This window comes from Mangifera indica, chromosome 13, assembly GCF_011075055.1.
Source record: "Mangifera indica cultivar Alphonso chromosome 13, CATAS_Mindica_2.1, whole genome shotgun sequence".
Lineage (NCBI taxonomy): Eukaryota > Viridiplantae > Streptophyta > Magnoliopsida > Sapindales > Anacardiaceae > Mangifera > Mangifera indica.
Genome location: NC_058149.1, coordinates 5,139,518 through 5,154,879, shown reverse-complemented (window position 1 = coordinate 5,154,879; position 15,362 = coordinate 5,139,518). Strand labels below are relative to the sequence as shown.

Sequence of the window (15,362 nt, the reverse complement as noted above, 5' to 3'; positions counted from 1 at the left end):
TTGACAAAATCACTTTTCAATAGTATTCAGTATAACAAATATTTACACGCGTACAACAGTGGCAATTATGAGAATATTATAATTTTTCTTAAGCATCTACATTGCTAGCCTTAATTAAGAACTTCCATTAGAGACTGAATCTTGAGGAGACATTGAAAAGAAGCTGTCACATTCATGTTCTAGATCCTCAAACCCCCAGAACTCTTGTTGATCTTCTTCTTCCTCAGGCATTTTCCACCTCTCTTTATCTATCTCTTCCTCTGTCATCACCTCCAATACCTGTTAATGCACACAAATTAACACCTAACACCTTGGAGAAAAATTTAATATCACAAAAGTAGCTATATATTGTATGCTTGCTTTCTGTGATTCATAACAAGAAAATGGGGAACACAAGGCACTAGCTCAATTAATTTTATATATCCTTTTAAAGATAAACTTTAACATTCGGGCAAAATACACATATCATGCAAATGGCTTCAACCAATGAGCATGAATTATACCTCAAGGGGTAATTTAAATGACGAAAGAGGGGTGTTCATGTATGAGAGCATAAGTGTGAAACCCACTAACGACATATTAAGATTAAACTTTTCATTTATTTAGTACAGTAAATTACAATTTTTTAACTAAATGGTGATATTAATATCATATTAGGGAACACAGATGAATAGTGAGTCAAATTAGGCCTTGTCTAAAGCAATCATGTTCTAATCTTCTACTCACATGGGAGGATTATATTTTACTATCTTATTTAGCTTAAAGATTTACGTTAGGTGGACTTGAACATCCTTGACTTGTTCTAGGATCAAGCGATTAAAAAAAAATAAAAAAACCACAAAATGAACTACCACCAACACCAGAAAAATAAATAAAAATGACCAAATCTAAGTTTCCATGTTGCAGTCCCAAGTGCAAACCAGTGAAAATGACATGGAAAGTCATAGCAAGCAAGAAGACAATCAAATTGAGAAAATTAACTTATTAATCAGACAGTCAACTGAAAGGTATCAATTTTATGATGTAATGATCCTTATCATCAAACAGCTTAGTCTGCAGAATAAAAATGAAACTCATTTGAAGCTTCTGCATAGGGGAATACACATATATAGATAAGAGGAACCACTGACAACATGAATAAATTATCTGTGATAAAATACTGTTTGGTATATTTGTGAAACAAATACTTGAGTAAATAAATGTATATGAATAAGGGACCGCCCAAGATGTCTTTCAATGACAAAAATCATTCCCTAAATATTTCAGAAAAAAATCATTTCATATTGGTTTTCTGATATCCGAATTTGCTTCCTTTCAGTTAAATAATCAGGATGTTTGCACTTAAGAATTTGTATGACATGATATGAGAATTACTAGTAGTTTTTTTTTTTTTTTACCTCGCTCATGGTGGGGCGCCATGTGGTGGATTCGCGGATGCAGAGAGAGGCTGCAAAGGCAAGCTGATTAAGCTGTGTGACATCATAGGTCCCTTGGAGACTTGGATCTACCAGCTTGTCAAGATCTCCATGGTTCAAAATTGGTTTGGCCTGTTTGATTCAATAAGAACTATTAAAAGCTGCCTAATAATTAAATAATTTTCACTAAAGTCTTGGTTGCTTAACTCTACAAGAAATTTAACAAGGAGATTGACTAATGAAGCCGGTGACTAGAGGCAAACTGAGATTTAATAAACAATCAAACTTTGTGAAACATTTATGGGTGTTGACATTACCCAGCTGTGTAAACTCAGGTGAGAACTGTCAACCGGTTTCCGTCCGGAAATGATCTCCAGTAAAAACACACCAAATGCAAACACATCAGTTTTCTCATCCACAATTCCATGCATGAAGTACTCAGGAGCCAAGTGCCTGCAAAAAATTCAATTTCAGTACAGTACTCGAAACAAACTTCCAGGCTTTGGCTCAAAAGTTGTGAAGATTCGGTACCCAAATGTGCCTTCAATTGGAGCAATTGAATGGTGACTCCATTGAGATGGAAGCCATTTTGCCAATCCAAAATCAGAAATCTAAAACACCAACATCAAAATTCTAGCAAATTTCAAAAATTAATATTCTAGCAAGAATTTGATCTAGAAGTTAGAATGCAACTCCAGCTGTGTCACCTGGGGTTCAAAATCTTCTGTCAATAAAATGTTTGAAGACTTAATATCTCTGTGAATTATCCTTCTTTGACACCCTTTGTGCAAGTAATGCAAGCCTCTTGCAGTCCCAACTGCAATCTTATACCTTATTTTCCAATCTAATGGTGGCAAATTCACATCTGCAACAAAAAAGAAAAAAAGGCTAAAGCTTAGATAATTTTCTTTTTACAAATTTAAACTAAAGCCCTCTATGCTCTGATGAGAGCAGGATTCGAAATTCAATCTCAAGACCTCTTATACGATCATGGAGATCCAACAATTGAACAAAGCAATCAAAATTCATGAATCTGTGTTTAAAGTTTGATTCTTTACCATGAAAAAGAGAAGCAACTGAGCCTCTAGAGGAAAATTGAAAAATGAGATAAAGGCCATTGTCAATACAGCAACCAAGAAGAGGCAACACATTTGGATGCGAAACATGGCCTATGGTTCCAATTTCTGTCAAGAAATCCTTCTCTTTTCTGTCATCAGTTGAACATTTTGTAAGCCTTTTGACAGCTATCTTCTCTCCATCTTCAAAAACTCCCTTATAGACCTCAGCATAGCCTCCTATACCAACCAAATTCTCTGCAACCCACATGAAAAAAATATATATATATCAAAACTCGAATACAAAAACCAACAAAACAAGCCTAAAGTTCATGACTTCGATAAAATATATTTATGAGCCAAACCTGAGCTGAACCGATTGGTGGCAACAGAAATTTCTTCAAAAGAAAAGCATTTCCAAGTTGGTCTAGGAGAAGAACTCTTGGTTGTTCTAAAACTTCTTTCATTGCTGTTGTTATCTTCAATGGACTCACGTGGACTTGGAATTGTGGAAGCACCTTCATCAAGACCTATTTTTCTTAATGAAAACAAGCGCTTCAAGCTGTTGGTTCTTAGATACTTCATTGTAAGTAAAGCAATAAAAATTCAGCTCTATTCTGTGATAGAGAACACTCTGTTTCATGTAGAGAACACAGAGTGAGGAACACAAGAAAATTTCTCAACAAAAACAAAAACAAAAATAAAGAAAGAGGGTCAAAGGGATATATATTTGTGAGGTTAGTTTGCGCGCAGAGGATAATCAATGCAAGAGAGTGATTCAGATAAAAGGAGGAGGTGGGATAGGCTGGCTCGATTGTCTATTTATGCATTTTGACATCAAAGAGAAACAGAAATTGATGAAAACAGTAAGCTCATCGATTTTGAAAGGGAAATTTTAGGCACTGGGGTAGGTTCTGTGGCCTCACTCTGGTGGGGTAGATAACTTGTTTTTTAGCAGTTCAAAACTTTTGCTCTCCTACATTCACTAAGTAAATTATGAATAAATTTGATTTCTTGTCTTTTTGATATGTATTATTGTACATGAATTTATATAAGAGCCTAAATCTCATAACTGGAAACGGAATAACCTATAAAAGGAACAAAACGAAAATTTTCTGAAAACAAGGAAGGTATCAAATAATGATATGATGGAAGTGGAGATATCACCAATATGATTTACAAACAAACAAAAGTTATCAACAGTATGAATAACAAGAGAAGTAGACGTAATCTTTTTAGATGTAAACAGATAAGAACAACAATCGTGATTACAACATGCGGAAATGGATGAAGTTGAGGTATTAGTGATGGATTATGTTAAGGCTTGTTTTAAAGTATCAATGTGACTAAGAAACTTTTCTAATGTAGAGGAGTGACTAAAAGATGAACTCTCAATGGTAGCAACAGTTATGTTATGAGCAAAAGTTTTATCGAACTTTGATTGTATCATCTAGTACTTTGATTGGATTGAAACTTTAAGCATTTCCAACCAAATAAAAACTCACAAGTATATGACAAATCACCGGAGGGCAATTGATATGTGAGATCGTCAAAGAAAAAATCACAACAATTGTCAGACATCAAGAGTGTTAGGTATTTGTATTTTTTTGTTGGGTGTCAAAAAACAAAAGAAGGAAATTGTGAGAAACAAAGGAAAACTCATATGTCGTTAAATAGGGGAATCTAAGATTATATTTGGTTAGGAAAAGAGATATGGTGAGAAAGAGCCCACAATAGCACCTATCTATGGTCGGATAAGGATAAAATAATCAAGAAAAGAGATAACAACCTTAGGAAAGAGACTCAATGACCAAATGAGGGAACAACGCCAAAAAAGAAAAGGTTGACAAAAATGAACCCATGAACAGACGCATCTATTGTCAAAAAAGGAAGAGAGAACCACTCTAAAAAAATAATAATCGACTGAGAAGACAAGCCTCCTTTGATGTCTAATTAGAAAATACAAGAATTGAAAAAATAGTATGAAAATTATACAAGTATAATACGACGCATGGTTAAAAATACATTTATAAAAAAATGGTCATAAAATTCAAATACGAAACGTGTATATACAGATTTAATACGGTACATCGTCAATGATATATTTCTAAAAATACGACAATATGAATCATAATTTTAACATTTTTCATATATCTCTTTATTAAAATTAATATAACAATTCAAATGTAAATTAATTAAATATTAAAATTAATATAACATAATACATCATATTCAACCACTGCATCACTAGGTGAATATGCAATAAGATTAATGAAAAATTGGTACCTCAAATCAATCCATATATCAGATATTAAACGAATCATAAACATGACAAAGTTGCAAATAAGCAAAGAAAAAGACAATAAAAGTTGACTTTTTCGGAGAATAACAAAAATAAAGAGTTGAGTCTGACAAAAAAAAAAACATTGATCTGCGAAAAAAAATAATGTGAAAAAGTTTTTGTAGCTATTATTAATATGAACCTCATGCGATGAATGAAGATGTTAGGGTTTTGAAAAAAATGGGATATTTTTTTGTCGACTTTATGGGAATTAATTGAAAATTAAAAAGACACTTTTGTACTTTAGACTTGGGCATTAAAATAATGTTATTTTGAATTTATTTAAAATTCAATAAAAAGAAAAACCAATAAAACAGTCATTTAATACAGGAAACATGTAAAATATACGTTTTGAGTTTAAAAATTCAAAACGTCATGTTTAATATACGAAGTAAATGCAAATTATTCATATTTTTGCTAACTAGGCTTTGATGTGGGAAGAAAATGAAAGGTCTCAAAAGTAAGGCGAGAGTTGTAAAAGAAAATTTCAAGAGTGAAAAAGGTTGTTTTTAAACTAATAGGGTGCAAAATGATATAACTAGCTCTAATATCATGTAAATTATTATAGTTGGATTCGAACTGAGCCTGTTTACTAGCATGAAACGAGCTCGAGCTCGAACTCGACCCTAACGAGCTCAAAATGAGTCAACCCTATACAAGTTCGTTCTAGCTCGAGCTATTTGTCAAATTTGCCAATTAAAAATTTTGATATAAAATGATATCGTTTCGATTAATATATATTAAAGCCTAGGTTGCACGAGCTCGAGCTTGAACTCAAACTCTATTATATATAAATTGAAGCAAGCTCGAGCTCGTCTCGACTCGAATCCAGCCCTATAAATTATGAATATATTGGATTTCTTGTCTTTTTTGTATGTTTATTTGTACATAAATTTATACAAGATCTTAAATCCCATAACAAGAAATAGAAATTTTATAGAAGGAAATCAAAGTTTTACATAATAAGAAATAATATATTATCCTTGTATTCTTTCCATATGATTTAACAAACAAATTGGACCTTTTTGTACTATTGATATAAGTTTGCATAGCGTTGATCATAAACAAAAAAATTATATATACTTAAAATAAATATCAATTGGATATCAATAATATCGTGTCATTTTATGATTAAATAATTTTAAATTATAAATAAAATAACACTTATTCACATCCAAAATATGTGAGTTCCATTTTTTTTAACAATTCTTACTTAGATTTATGATGTGTCTATGTGAAAGAGAATATCTCAAAATTTTAATGATAAACCTAAACAAAATTTTATTTAAGAGAAGTACTAGCAATTCTTGTCAAGAAGAATAGCAATCCTTACTACATGCATCTACTTTGTATAAATTATAGGCCAAGGGACTATTTTCCACTTGAGTCACTGAAATGGTAAATTTTCATTCGTTAAAATTAAAAATGTCATATTCACATGTATCATCCACTTTGTTAGTAAATTTCACTAATTGAAATTACATGAAGGTCATTTTGAATGGATTTTTCATTTTTATTTCTCATTTTCAAAATAATGTATGTTTGCGGGATAAATTAGAATTTTTAAAATATTAGGAGTCTTGATAAAATTTTTTGAGTGTTTTCAGAAATTCAAAAAAATTTGGAGATGTTTTTGAAATTTTTAAAATTTTAAAATGCTCCTCAATAGTTTCAAAAATGATGTTATACCTCCAAAAAATCGAACAATAACAATATTTTAAGATTTGTTAGAATTTTGATATATTTTAAAGGTTTAAATGATAAGTTTTTAAATAGATAAAAATATATTGATAATTTCATATTCATATTAAATGATAATAGTAATTTTATAATTTTAATAAATTGATAAAATAATCATTTCAAAAAAAATCAAATAAAATTCATTAACAAAAATAAATTATGAAAAAAATTTAAATTTTTGAAAATTAAATAGTGAAATTTGACCATTTCATCAAATAAGTGAGAAATAATCGTTTGGCCTAAAATATATATATTCGGGTTAAATGTTAAAAGCTTAATTTTTTTTTTTTAACAAAATGGCATTGTCCAACCCAAGGTTTGACTCATTGATTTCCCACCTCTTTTGTATTATGTTAATGAGATTTGTTAAGTAGCAATCACTAGAAAGACTAGTTTTTTATTTTTAGTAATAAGGACTCCGCCCAAGTTGGTCTGCTCACATTAAGCCTAATCAATCATGTCAGATAAATAAACTTTAATCTAAATAATCAAATCCATAACTATTAAATCAGATAAAATTCAAGAGCTCATCCTATTTTGACGCCAATGAGTCTTGAACTCATACCCTCACTTGGAGTTTGTATAGAGATTTCATAATCTTTATCAATCAAGTTACCATTTAAAGACTCAAAAAGCTGAAATTGATTTTGAAATGTTTTCACTAATATTATTCAATTCGAGAACATGATATAATTGATTATGAAAACATAAATAGAATATATATTTTCTGTTAAAATGTTCAATAATGTCTCTAATTGAAATATAAATATGTAGATTGATTCCATAATTAATTTTGAGAGTTTGAAAGGGCTTCAAACTTCTTATAAATAAAGTAATAATTGAAATATAAATAGTAGGCATGTCATACATTAATAACGTAAAAAGCAAGGATATTTGTTGGATAGTATAAAGTGTAACATCGAACGTGAAATTATGTAATATGCATGCATGTAACTTTTATCTTACTATCGTAAAATTCAAGAATTTTTATAATTAATAATAAAAATTTTAATTTAACTAGAAGTTCGAGCTAATCTCCCTAGGAATGGTTTGCGTTAAAAAAGGAAAAGTCCAGCATTAGCAAACAAGTAATATGCTTAGCTTCTACACTCTCGAGGGAATAAATAAAGAACTAAACATATAATTAAAATAGTAATAATAATTTAACTTTTGGCCATGCTTGTTTTGTTCATATCGAAGCCACTTATTTTACATGGTTTTGAATCTTTTGAGGTTGAAGCTATATAATATAAATATAAGAAGGTCCAAAGATTATTTCTCACCCAAGATTTGCTAAAATAAATTTCTTATCCTTTAAGTTTCAAAAAATGAATTTATCACCCGTCATCCACTTTTGTTAATAAATTTTTTTAATTAAAAAGATAAAAAAATCATTTTGCATAAATTTTTTTTATTGTATTTTTTTCAAAATGATATATCCTTAGGGATGAATTATAATTTTAAAAATATTAAGGGTGTTAATGAAAATTTTAGAGGGTTTTTAGAGATTAAAAAAAGGTTTTAAGTGTTTTTTTTTATAAATTTTAAAATTTTAATATGTCTTTTAATATTTTCAAAAAAAATGTTATACCTCTAAAAAACTTAACAAAATACAACATTTTAAACCTAGTTAGAGTTTTGATACTTTTAGAGATCTAAGTGATAAATTTTTTAACTAGTAATGATATATTGATAATTTCGTATTTATATTAATTTTAATGACAATTTTGTAATTTTAATACAAGATAAAATATTTATTTTAAAGAAAACCAAACAAACTTCATTAACAGAAGTGAATGAGAAATAGAAATTTAGTTTTTTTTTTTTAAATTTAAAGGATGAGAATTTATCATATTATTAAATCTTTGATAGGAAATAGTCATCCGGCCATAAAAGGAAAATAAAATTGTTGTTTGTAAAACTATCTAATATGATGCATTATAAATAAAAATTAAGCAATGTTAATGATCCTAGAGAAACTTATAAATGAGACAGATTGAACTCACCCATGTGCCTATTTATGAAGAATTTATACCATGTTTTTATTAAATTTTTGAAACTAACAATCATGAATTCATGGGAGAGTTTTTATTAATACAAAAAAATATTAAAAATTATGTGTAAAATGTTTTCATTGAATGGATATTACAAATTTGCACTTAAAACATTTATAGCAATGTCAATAATTGTTATAAGAGGAACTTGTAAATGGGATAGGTACAATATGCTTATGCATGTGCCTTTTTACAAAATACTTACCACACATGTATTTATTTCAGACTACTAATCATAGTGATAGTCATCAAATATTAGTAAAATAAAATAAAAAAAGGAGTGATATGTGTACCAAATTTTAAGTATCAAATGATATATTATCATATGATTAAATATTAATTAATCTTTAATTCAAAATCACATAATTATATGATGATATATAATTTAGTTGTTAATTAGGTACTTAAAATTGAATATACATAATTTTATTAAAAATAAAATATACGTCACATATCTCTATTGGGTAAGCATCCAAATTTTCCTTAATAATAATTCAACTTGGTTAATGAAATTGATATGAGAAATTATTTTAAATGAAACGGGCATAACACTTCGATGAAATGCACGTTGGTGGGAACAATGACAAGATGTTCCGGTTGGATAATAGTTTTATTGAGATCTTTTCTCTCCCTTATCCACCTTGAAGTTGTTGCCTTAGATTAGATGCTCGATCTTGTTGGATCCAATCTAGAAAGAAGAAGAAGAAGAAGAAGAAGTAGGGGAAGTGGGTATGGATTTTGTGGTCTACTAGTGCAACATTAGCTTAGTCAACTAATGGTATAAATACTACTCAGGTCCGTGCTACACCTAGGATAGAACATTGTTGGCAATCTCCCCCTGGGTCTTTTTGGTCTTTTCCTTTTTTTTTTTAAATAAATAACATTCATCAGCAGAATCGTTAGAAATCACATTCTAAACGAAATTCTTATTCAAAATTTATGAATGCATGGAAGTTAATTTCAGTCCTCCAACACACATATGAAAGGGGTTTTAAATATTTATTTAAAGCTGGCCATCTCTTAAATGAGAAACTGGCGTGACATATTTTAAACTAAAGTTTGATTCAGTTGGATAATTATTAATGATTGAAGAATGAATTTATTGTTTAGTTTTTTTTAGTGGCCAAATAACTATTTCCCACCCAAGGTTTGATGCAAGAACAATCTTTTATCATCTAAGTTTAAAAAAATTAAATATTTACTCATCATTCACTTTAATTAGCAAATTTTATTTGGTTTTTCTAAAAATAATTGTTTTACCTTTTTATTATAATAATAAAATTGCTACTATTATTTTTAAAACTATTGAGAGATATATTTAGATTTTAAAATTTTTAAAAACACTCTTAAACTTCTTTTGAATTTTCAAAATCTTACTAAAATTTTTATTAACATACTACCGCTTTTAAAAAAATATACGGTTAGCTCTCTAAACTTTCGAAAAGGACAAAAAGAAGTAATAAAAATAAAAAGAACATAGGAGAATTTATACAAAATAATCTTTTTTTTCTTTTTATTTAACAATATTTATCAATAAAAATAGATAATAAATAAAAATATAACTATTTTCAAACTTAAAATATAGGAATTTGTCGGTCAACCAAACCGTAGGAGAGAAATAGTATTCTGGCCTTCACTGGTTCCAAAAGGAAACAAAGTCTGCATTTGAGTGGTTTTGGTACACAAAGAACATGGGTTTTAGGTCCCAATAAACCAAAACATTTTGTCGCAATATAACCAAATCAATAAGATTTTTCATTTTATTTTTCTTCCAACTCACCTAATTAATAAGATTTATTTATTTATAATTCTTTTTCTATTTTAAAAGAACAATTTTAAATATAATATCCAATATGTTTTTATATATACCTAAAATTAATAAATAAAACTGAAAACTTTGAATTGTATTTTAATTTCTTAACTTTTCAAATCACAATTAAATAAAATCTTAACTTTTCAAATCACAATTGAAGTATAGAATTTAATATAAATTCTGGTCCCATGATTTTTTTATTTAAAAAAAAAGTCAAACCTATTCTTAATTTGTGACCTAACCATGGAGGCCACTTGCATGCACAGGGGCGGCAAACTTCAAAGTTTATCTAGACAACTATCTTTATTTATTTATTTATTTATTTTTGGACTAAGTATATTTAATCTTTTATTTTTTGGAATATTTGTCCCGTTCAATATATAAACTACGAAGAAATGTTTTCAAGATTCTGATAAAATATATATAAACATATATATTTTATTTTTTATTACATTATAAACCATATGCTGCTGAATAACTATATGGAGATAAAGTTTTAAAAACAATTTTAAATGTTATTATTATCAAGAGATTATTTTACTTGTTACAATTACTCTAAAAGATTTTGAACTATATACTTATCCCATTTTTGTGTAATCAATGCTCATGTAAATATTTCAAAATCAATCACAAATCTTCATTTTATGAAACTGTGAGACGTAAATTATAATTCTAGATAGAAAGGGATGCTTTCCCGCCAAACAAACAAAATGTTGCTAAATTTTATCGGTAAAATAATAATAATGATAATGTTTCACCAGTGACATAGAAAGTGATGGTTGACTGGCCAGTCACGAGATGTTGTGGCGTTACTTCATTGAGGACTGAGCTGCTCAATGTTATAAAGACAGAAGGAAAAGAAAACGACTTCTCAATGACCACCTTAAACGATCATTTTTACATTCTTTTTGGGCAAATTTAATTATCCCATGTTTTATTTTGTAAGAGATAGTAAAACATAACTAATTAAATAATTTGTTAGTTAGTAATTATCATAACATGTTTTGATTACGAAATCTAAAAACAACTATGTTGAATTAATATGATATTTGAATAGAATATTACACTAGAGGTGGATATAAGTTAAGAAAAATTGTTAGTTTTTAAAACTAACGGGAAAAAATAACATTTTCTATGTTTAAATAAAAATTCTAAATTATTATTTTATTCTTGATTGTAATAGTCAAAACTAACAGATGAGTGAGTATTTAGATTTTTAAAAGCTAATAAGGATCACTTAGGTTTCACTAAACCTTGGATGGGAATAACTCTTTTGGCCTTTTTTATAATAAAGAAATAAAAAACAACACCAAATTCCATAAACAAATAGGCTAACAGGATAGCCATACAAAGCCTAATTTTGTTGTTAGACGGAGGGCGAATGGGCTAGAATCCTTAAATGGGCTGGGCCTAGTTGGGTGATTTTTAAGTCAACCCAATCCAATTCCACACCAACTTTCTAGTTTAAAAAATTAGTGGAAAGCAAAATCTTTGAAAGAATATAGATACCCAGCTGAATGCTTAAAACTCTGTATATATATATATAATTTTATACTAATCTTTGAAAGAATATAAATACCCAATTGAATATTTAAAACTCTATACACATAGTTTTATAGTTTTTGTTAGTAAATAACATTTTCCCACTTAAGGTTTGGTCTAAAAACACTTTTTCACCTTTAGTTTGTATAAATAACATTTTCTTACCCAAAGTCAAACTTTATTAAAAAAAATAGTTGTGCAAGGGTAGAATAGAAATTTTAATATATATTAATTTTGAAAATTAAAAAATAAATTTCTATTAGACCAAACTTTTTAAACATGACAATTTAATTCTTAAAAAATACTGTTACATTTTATTAAATTTTTTGATGGTGCAATTATCATTTTTGAAACTAATAGGAGACAAAATTATATGTCAAAATTTTTCAAAAGACTTCAAAATTTTTTTAAAATTTCCAATAACACCCTATAAAATTTTATAAAGACCTATGATATTTTCAAAAATAATAATTTACCCTTAATATACAATTATACAACAAAGATATTCTTATCTAAAAAAAAGAGATGATGAAAGTGAAAGAAAAAAATGATTTAACTTCTTATATAATTTAGATATTTAAAATGTTATTTTTAATTTTTTGTTGATTTAGGATTACATGATAATTTTGAAAAATGAAATAGTACAAATAAAATCACAATTGCACTCTCTAATACTGATATTTCATTAATAGAGTTTAATTTTGGATGAAAATTTGTTATTTCTGTTTGATTTTTGGGTCAAAAAAATGTTATTTATGTTATCTAGGATGGAAAAGTGTTTTAAGGCTAAACCTTGGGTAGGGAAATGTAATTCACTCTTTTTTCTTTAAAGGTGCTTCCTTATTTTCTGCTTAAAAAATGTTTGTATTCCTGTATTGTAAGATAAATTTTTTAGGTCAAAATGTTTAAATAGTCATATATCTATTGAAATTCAATAATTTTACCCCTTTATATCTATGCCAAATTATTTAAACAAAGCAAATCTCGGGGAACTTAAAGTCATAGCACCTCAAGCTTGAAAGTCGGTTCAGCTCAGTTTGGTTAGATTCGAATTCATTTAATTTGAATTTGAATTGAGTTTAAGTCAAAAGGTTTAGCTTGTTTTGAAACCAAACTAAATTTGAGTTAGAGAAAGTATGCCTTATAAGCTAGGTAGATGACTCGATTTAATTCAAACTTGGTTAAGTTTAATTATGTTAAATAACTGTTAAACAACATTGTCTTGTCAATAAGTTACGAATTCAAACTATGAATCTGAGTCATGGATTCGAATTATAAATTCGAGTCAAACTCAAACTAAATCATTTTTATTCAAACTAAACTCAAACCACTCTGAAGGTTAGCTCGTCAGACTTGAGCTAAACATTTTTTTTTTCAAACCAAACTCTAGCCAAAGGGTGTTTAGATTGGGCTTGGTTCGTATCCACCTCTATGGTCAACTAATCAGCTTATTTGAAAAATTAATAATTTAAATATACTTAACCTATAAATCATGGTGGAGGGAGATGACCACAACAATTTATAGGTTAATTATAGCACCCACAGATAAGTTTAAGGGAATTTCAATCTTTTCTTAGTTTTTAAATATGGTGTTTAATGATTTTCAAAAATACATGCTCATGTATAGAGGCATACACGACCGTGTATGGTCAACAGAAAGTTAATTTGCGGATCAGATTATGATTGCGGTGAAACAGAAGATTGTCTTAGTTATACAACTAGACACATGACCGTGTATGGTCTCATACATGCCCATGTATCATGTCCTAGAGATAAAATAAAAACATAACCAACTTTAATTCTCACACATTCTTTTGTTTCTTAGCCACTTAAAAAGTAATAGAGGAGTCTGTGGTTGCCTAAGGAGTCATTGCCAATCATCAAAAGTCACTAGTTTTAAAGAGAGTGCATCGTCAAGCATAAGAAGACAAGTAAATGGAATGGCTTCCCTTGTTTGATCATAAACTTTACGAATTTTTCTGTTATACATACGATCTAGGATGATTTATACATGATTGTGATGATCTAATTGATAAAATGGATTTCATATATGAATAGGATATGCATGTTTAGTTTCTTGGTTGTGTGGTTTGGCTTGAATGTTCTTTGCTCTTAGGTTTGATGCCATGGCATTATATATATATATGCATTATGATTAGAAAGAATGGTGGAATAATATGTTCATGATACTTAGAGACTGTTATTTGTGCATTGATTGTGTGAGTATTGTCGAGATAGTAATTAGAGGAGCATACAAACCCGAGGATGTGATTTCCAGATCATGACACACGATTGTGTATGGTCCTATACACACCCATATGTCATTCCAAATATTTTTGCGTTTGTTCTTAAGGGAGAAATACACAGTTGTATGGTATGGAACACATACCCGTGTATGGCCTTCTAAAAATAAATTTTGTGCATCAGAGGACATGAGGCTCATACACGTGGATCTAAGTGAGTAGGAGTGTCTCCAAGTCAAACCTCGTGTGCATCTGCTATATACATGATCTACATTAAGTGTCACACGTCCGTGTATATGGTTAAAGAGGCACACGGGATGTGGGTTGAGAAAAACATGACTATGTACCCCTAGATAAAGACAAAAGATGATTATGCCCTTAGACTATGTGCATAAGAGGAGAGAGTTATGTAAAAAGAATAAACTAATAGAGGATAAAGAATTCAAGAAAGACATAGATAAGGTGTCTAACTGTGTAGATGATGATACAGACTCAAATTAAGTCAAATCTAAGTTAAAAGTCAACAACCTTAAGGCTAGTGTCACACAACTAGGTAGTTACCACTTATATGCGTAAGTGACGGTAATTGTGGAAGCAATAGATTTAGATACCATGAGATGCATTATGCATTTAGTGCCAAGATGCATAGCCCCCTAGTTCAATTCAGGTATACATGGTAACGGTGTGGCCTTTAAATATTCCTTATGTGATCAACAAGATGTATTACATATATACTCGAGGTAGGGCCATCTTTGGATGGTTTGTCAACAGTTTTGATTAACTTATGTGGTAAAAGAATGAACGGCTATTAGAGATTTTTCTTGTGTGATTAGGGTGTCCTAGTTAGATAGTCTAATAGACCGTTTGACATGTACGTAAGACACAATAGTAGCTTTCACCAAGGTATTAGATATGTTGAGTTCAGCTTAGGTTTTCACCATTCCTGTGGGCAATCCATGTCAGGGCACCAAGGTGTCATAGTGTGATCACATTTAGCTTACAAATGGAACACAAGTTTTACCATTAATAATCTATTATAGTTTTGGGTGTTGAAAGGTCATTATTTACTGATTTTTACTCTTGTGTTTCCTTTCATATGTTTGCAGATAGAGGTGAGTAGTAGAGCAAATGGGGGATCTAGTGATCTAGCTAGCAAGTA

At 29.1% G+C, this 15,362-nt stretch overlaps 1 protein-coding gene across 1 annotated transcript; it reads right to left on the bottom strand.

Annotated features, from left to right (window-relative positions):
• LOC123194064 (probable receptor-like serine/threonine-protein kinase At5g57670) lies at positions 1-3,434 on the bottom strand. Its single transcript, XM_044607194.1, has 7 exons — positions 2,836-3,434; positions 2,474-2,728; positions 2,123-2,280; positions 1,947-2,026; positions 1,733-1,868; positions 1,398-1,547; positions 1-279 (listed from the first exon to the last, which is right to left on the bottom strand). Exons 1-7 carry the CDS (start codon positions 3,053-3,055, stop codon positions 115-117), a joined length of 1,164 nt encoding a protein of 387 aa, XP_044463129.1. The 5' UTR covers positions 3,056-3,434; the 3' UTR covers positions 1-114.
• Between the last annotated feature and the right edge of the window lie 11,928 nt (positions 3,435-15,362).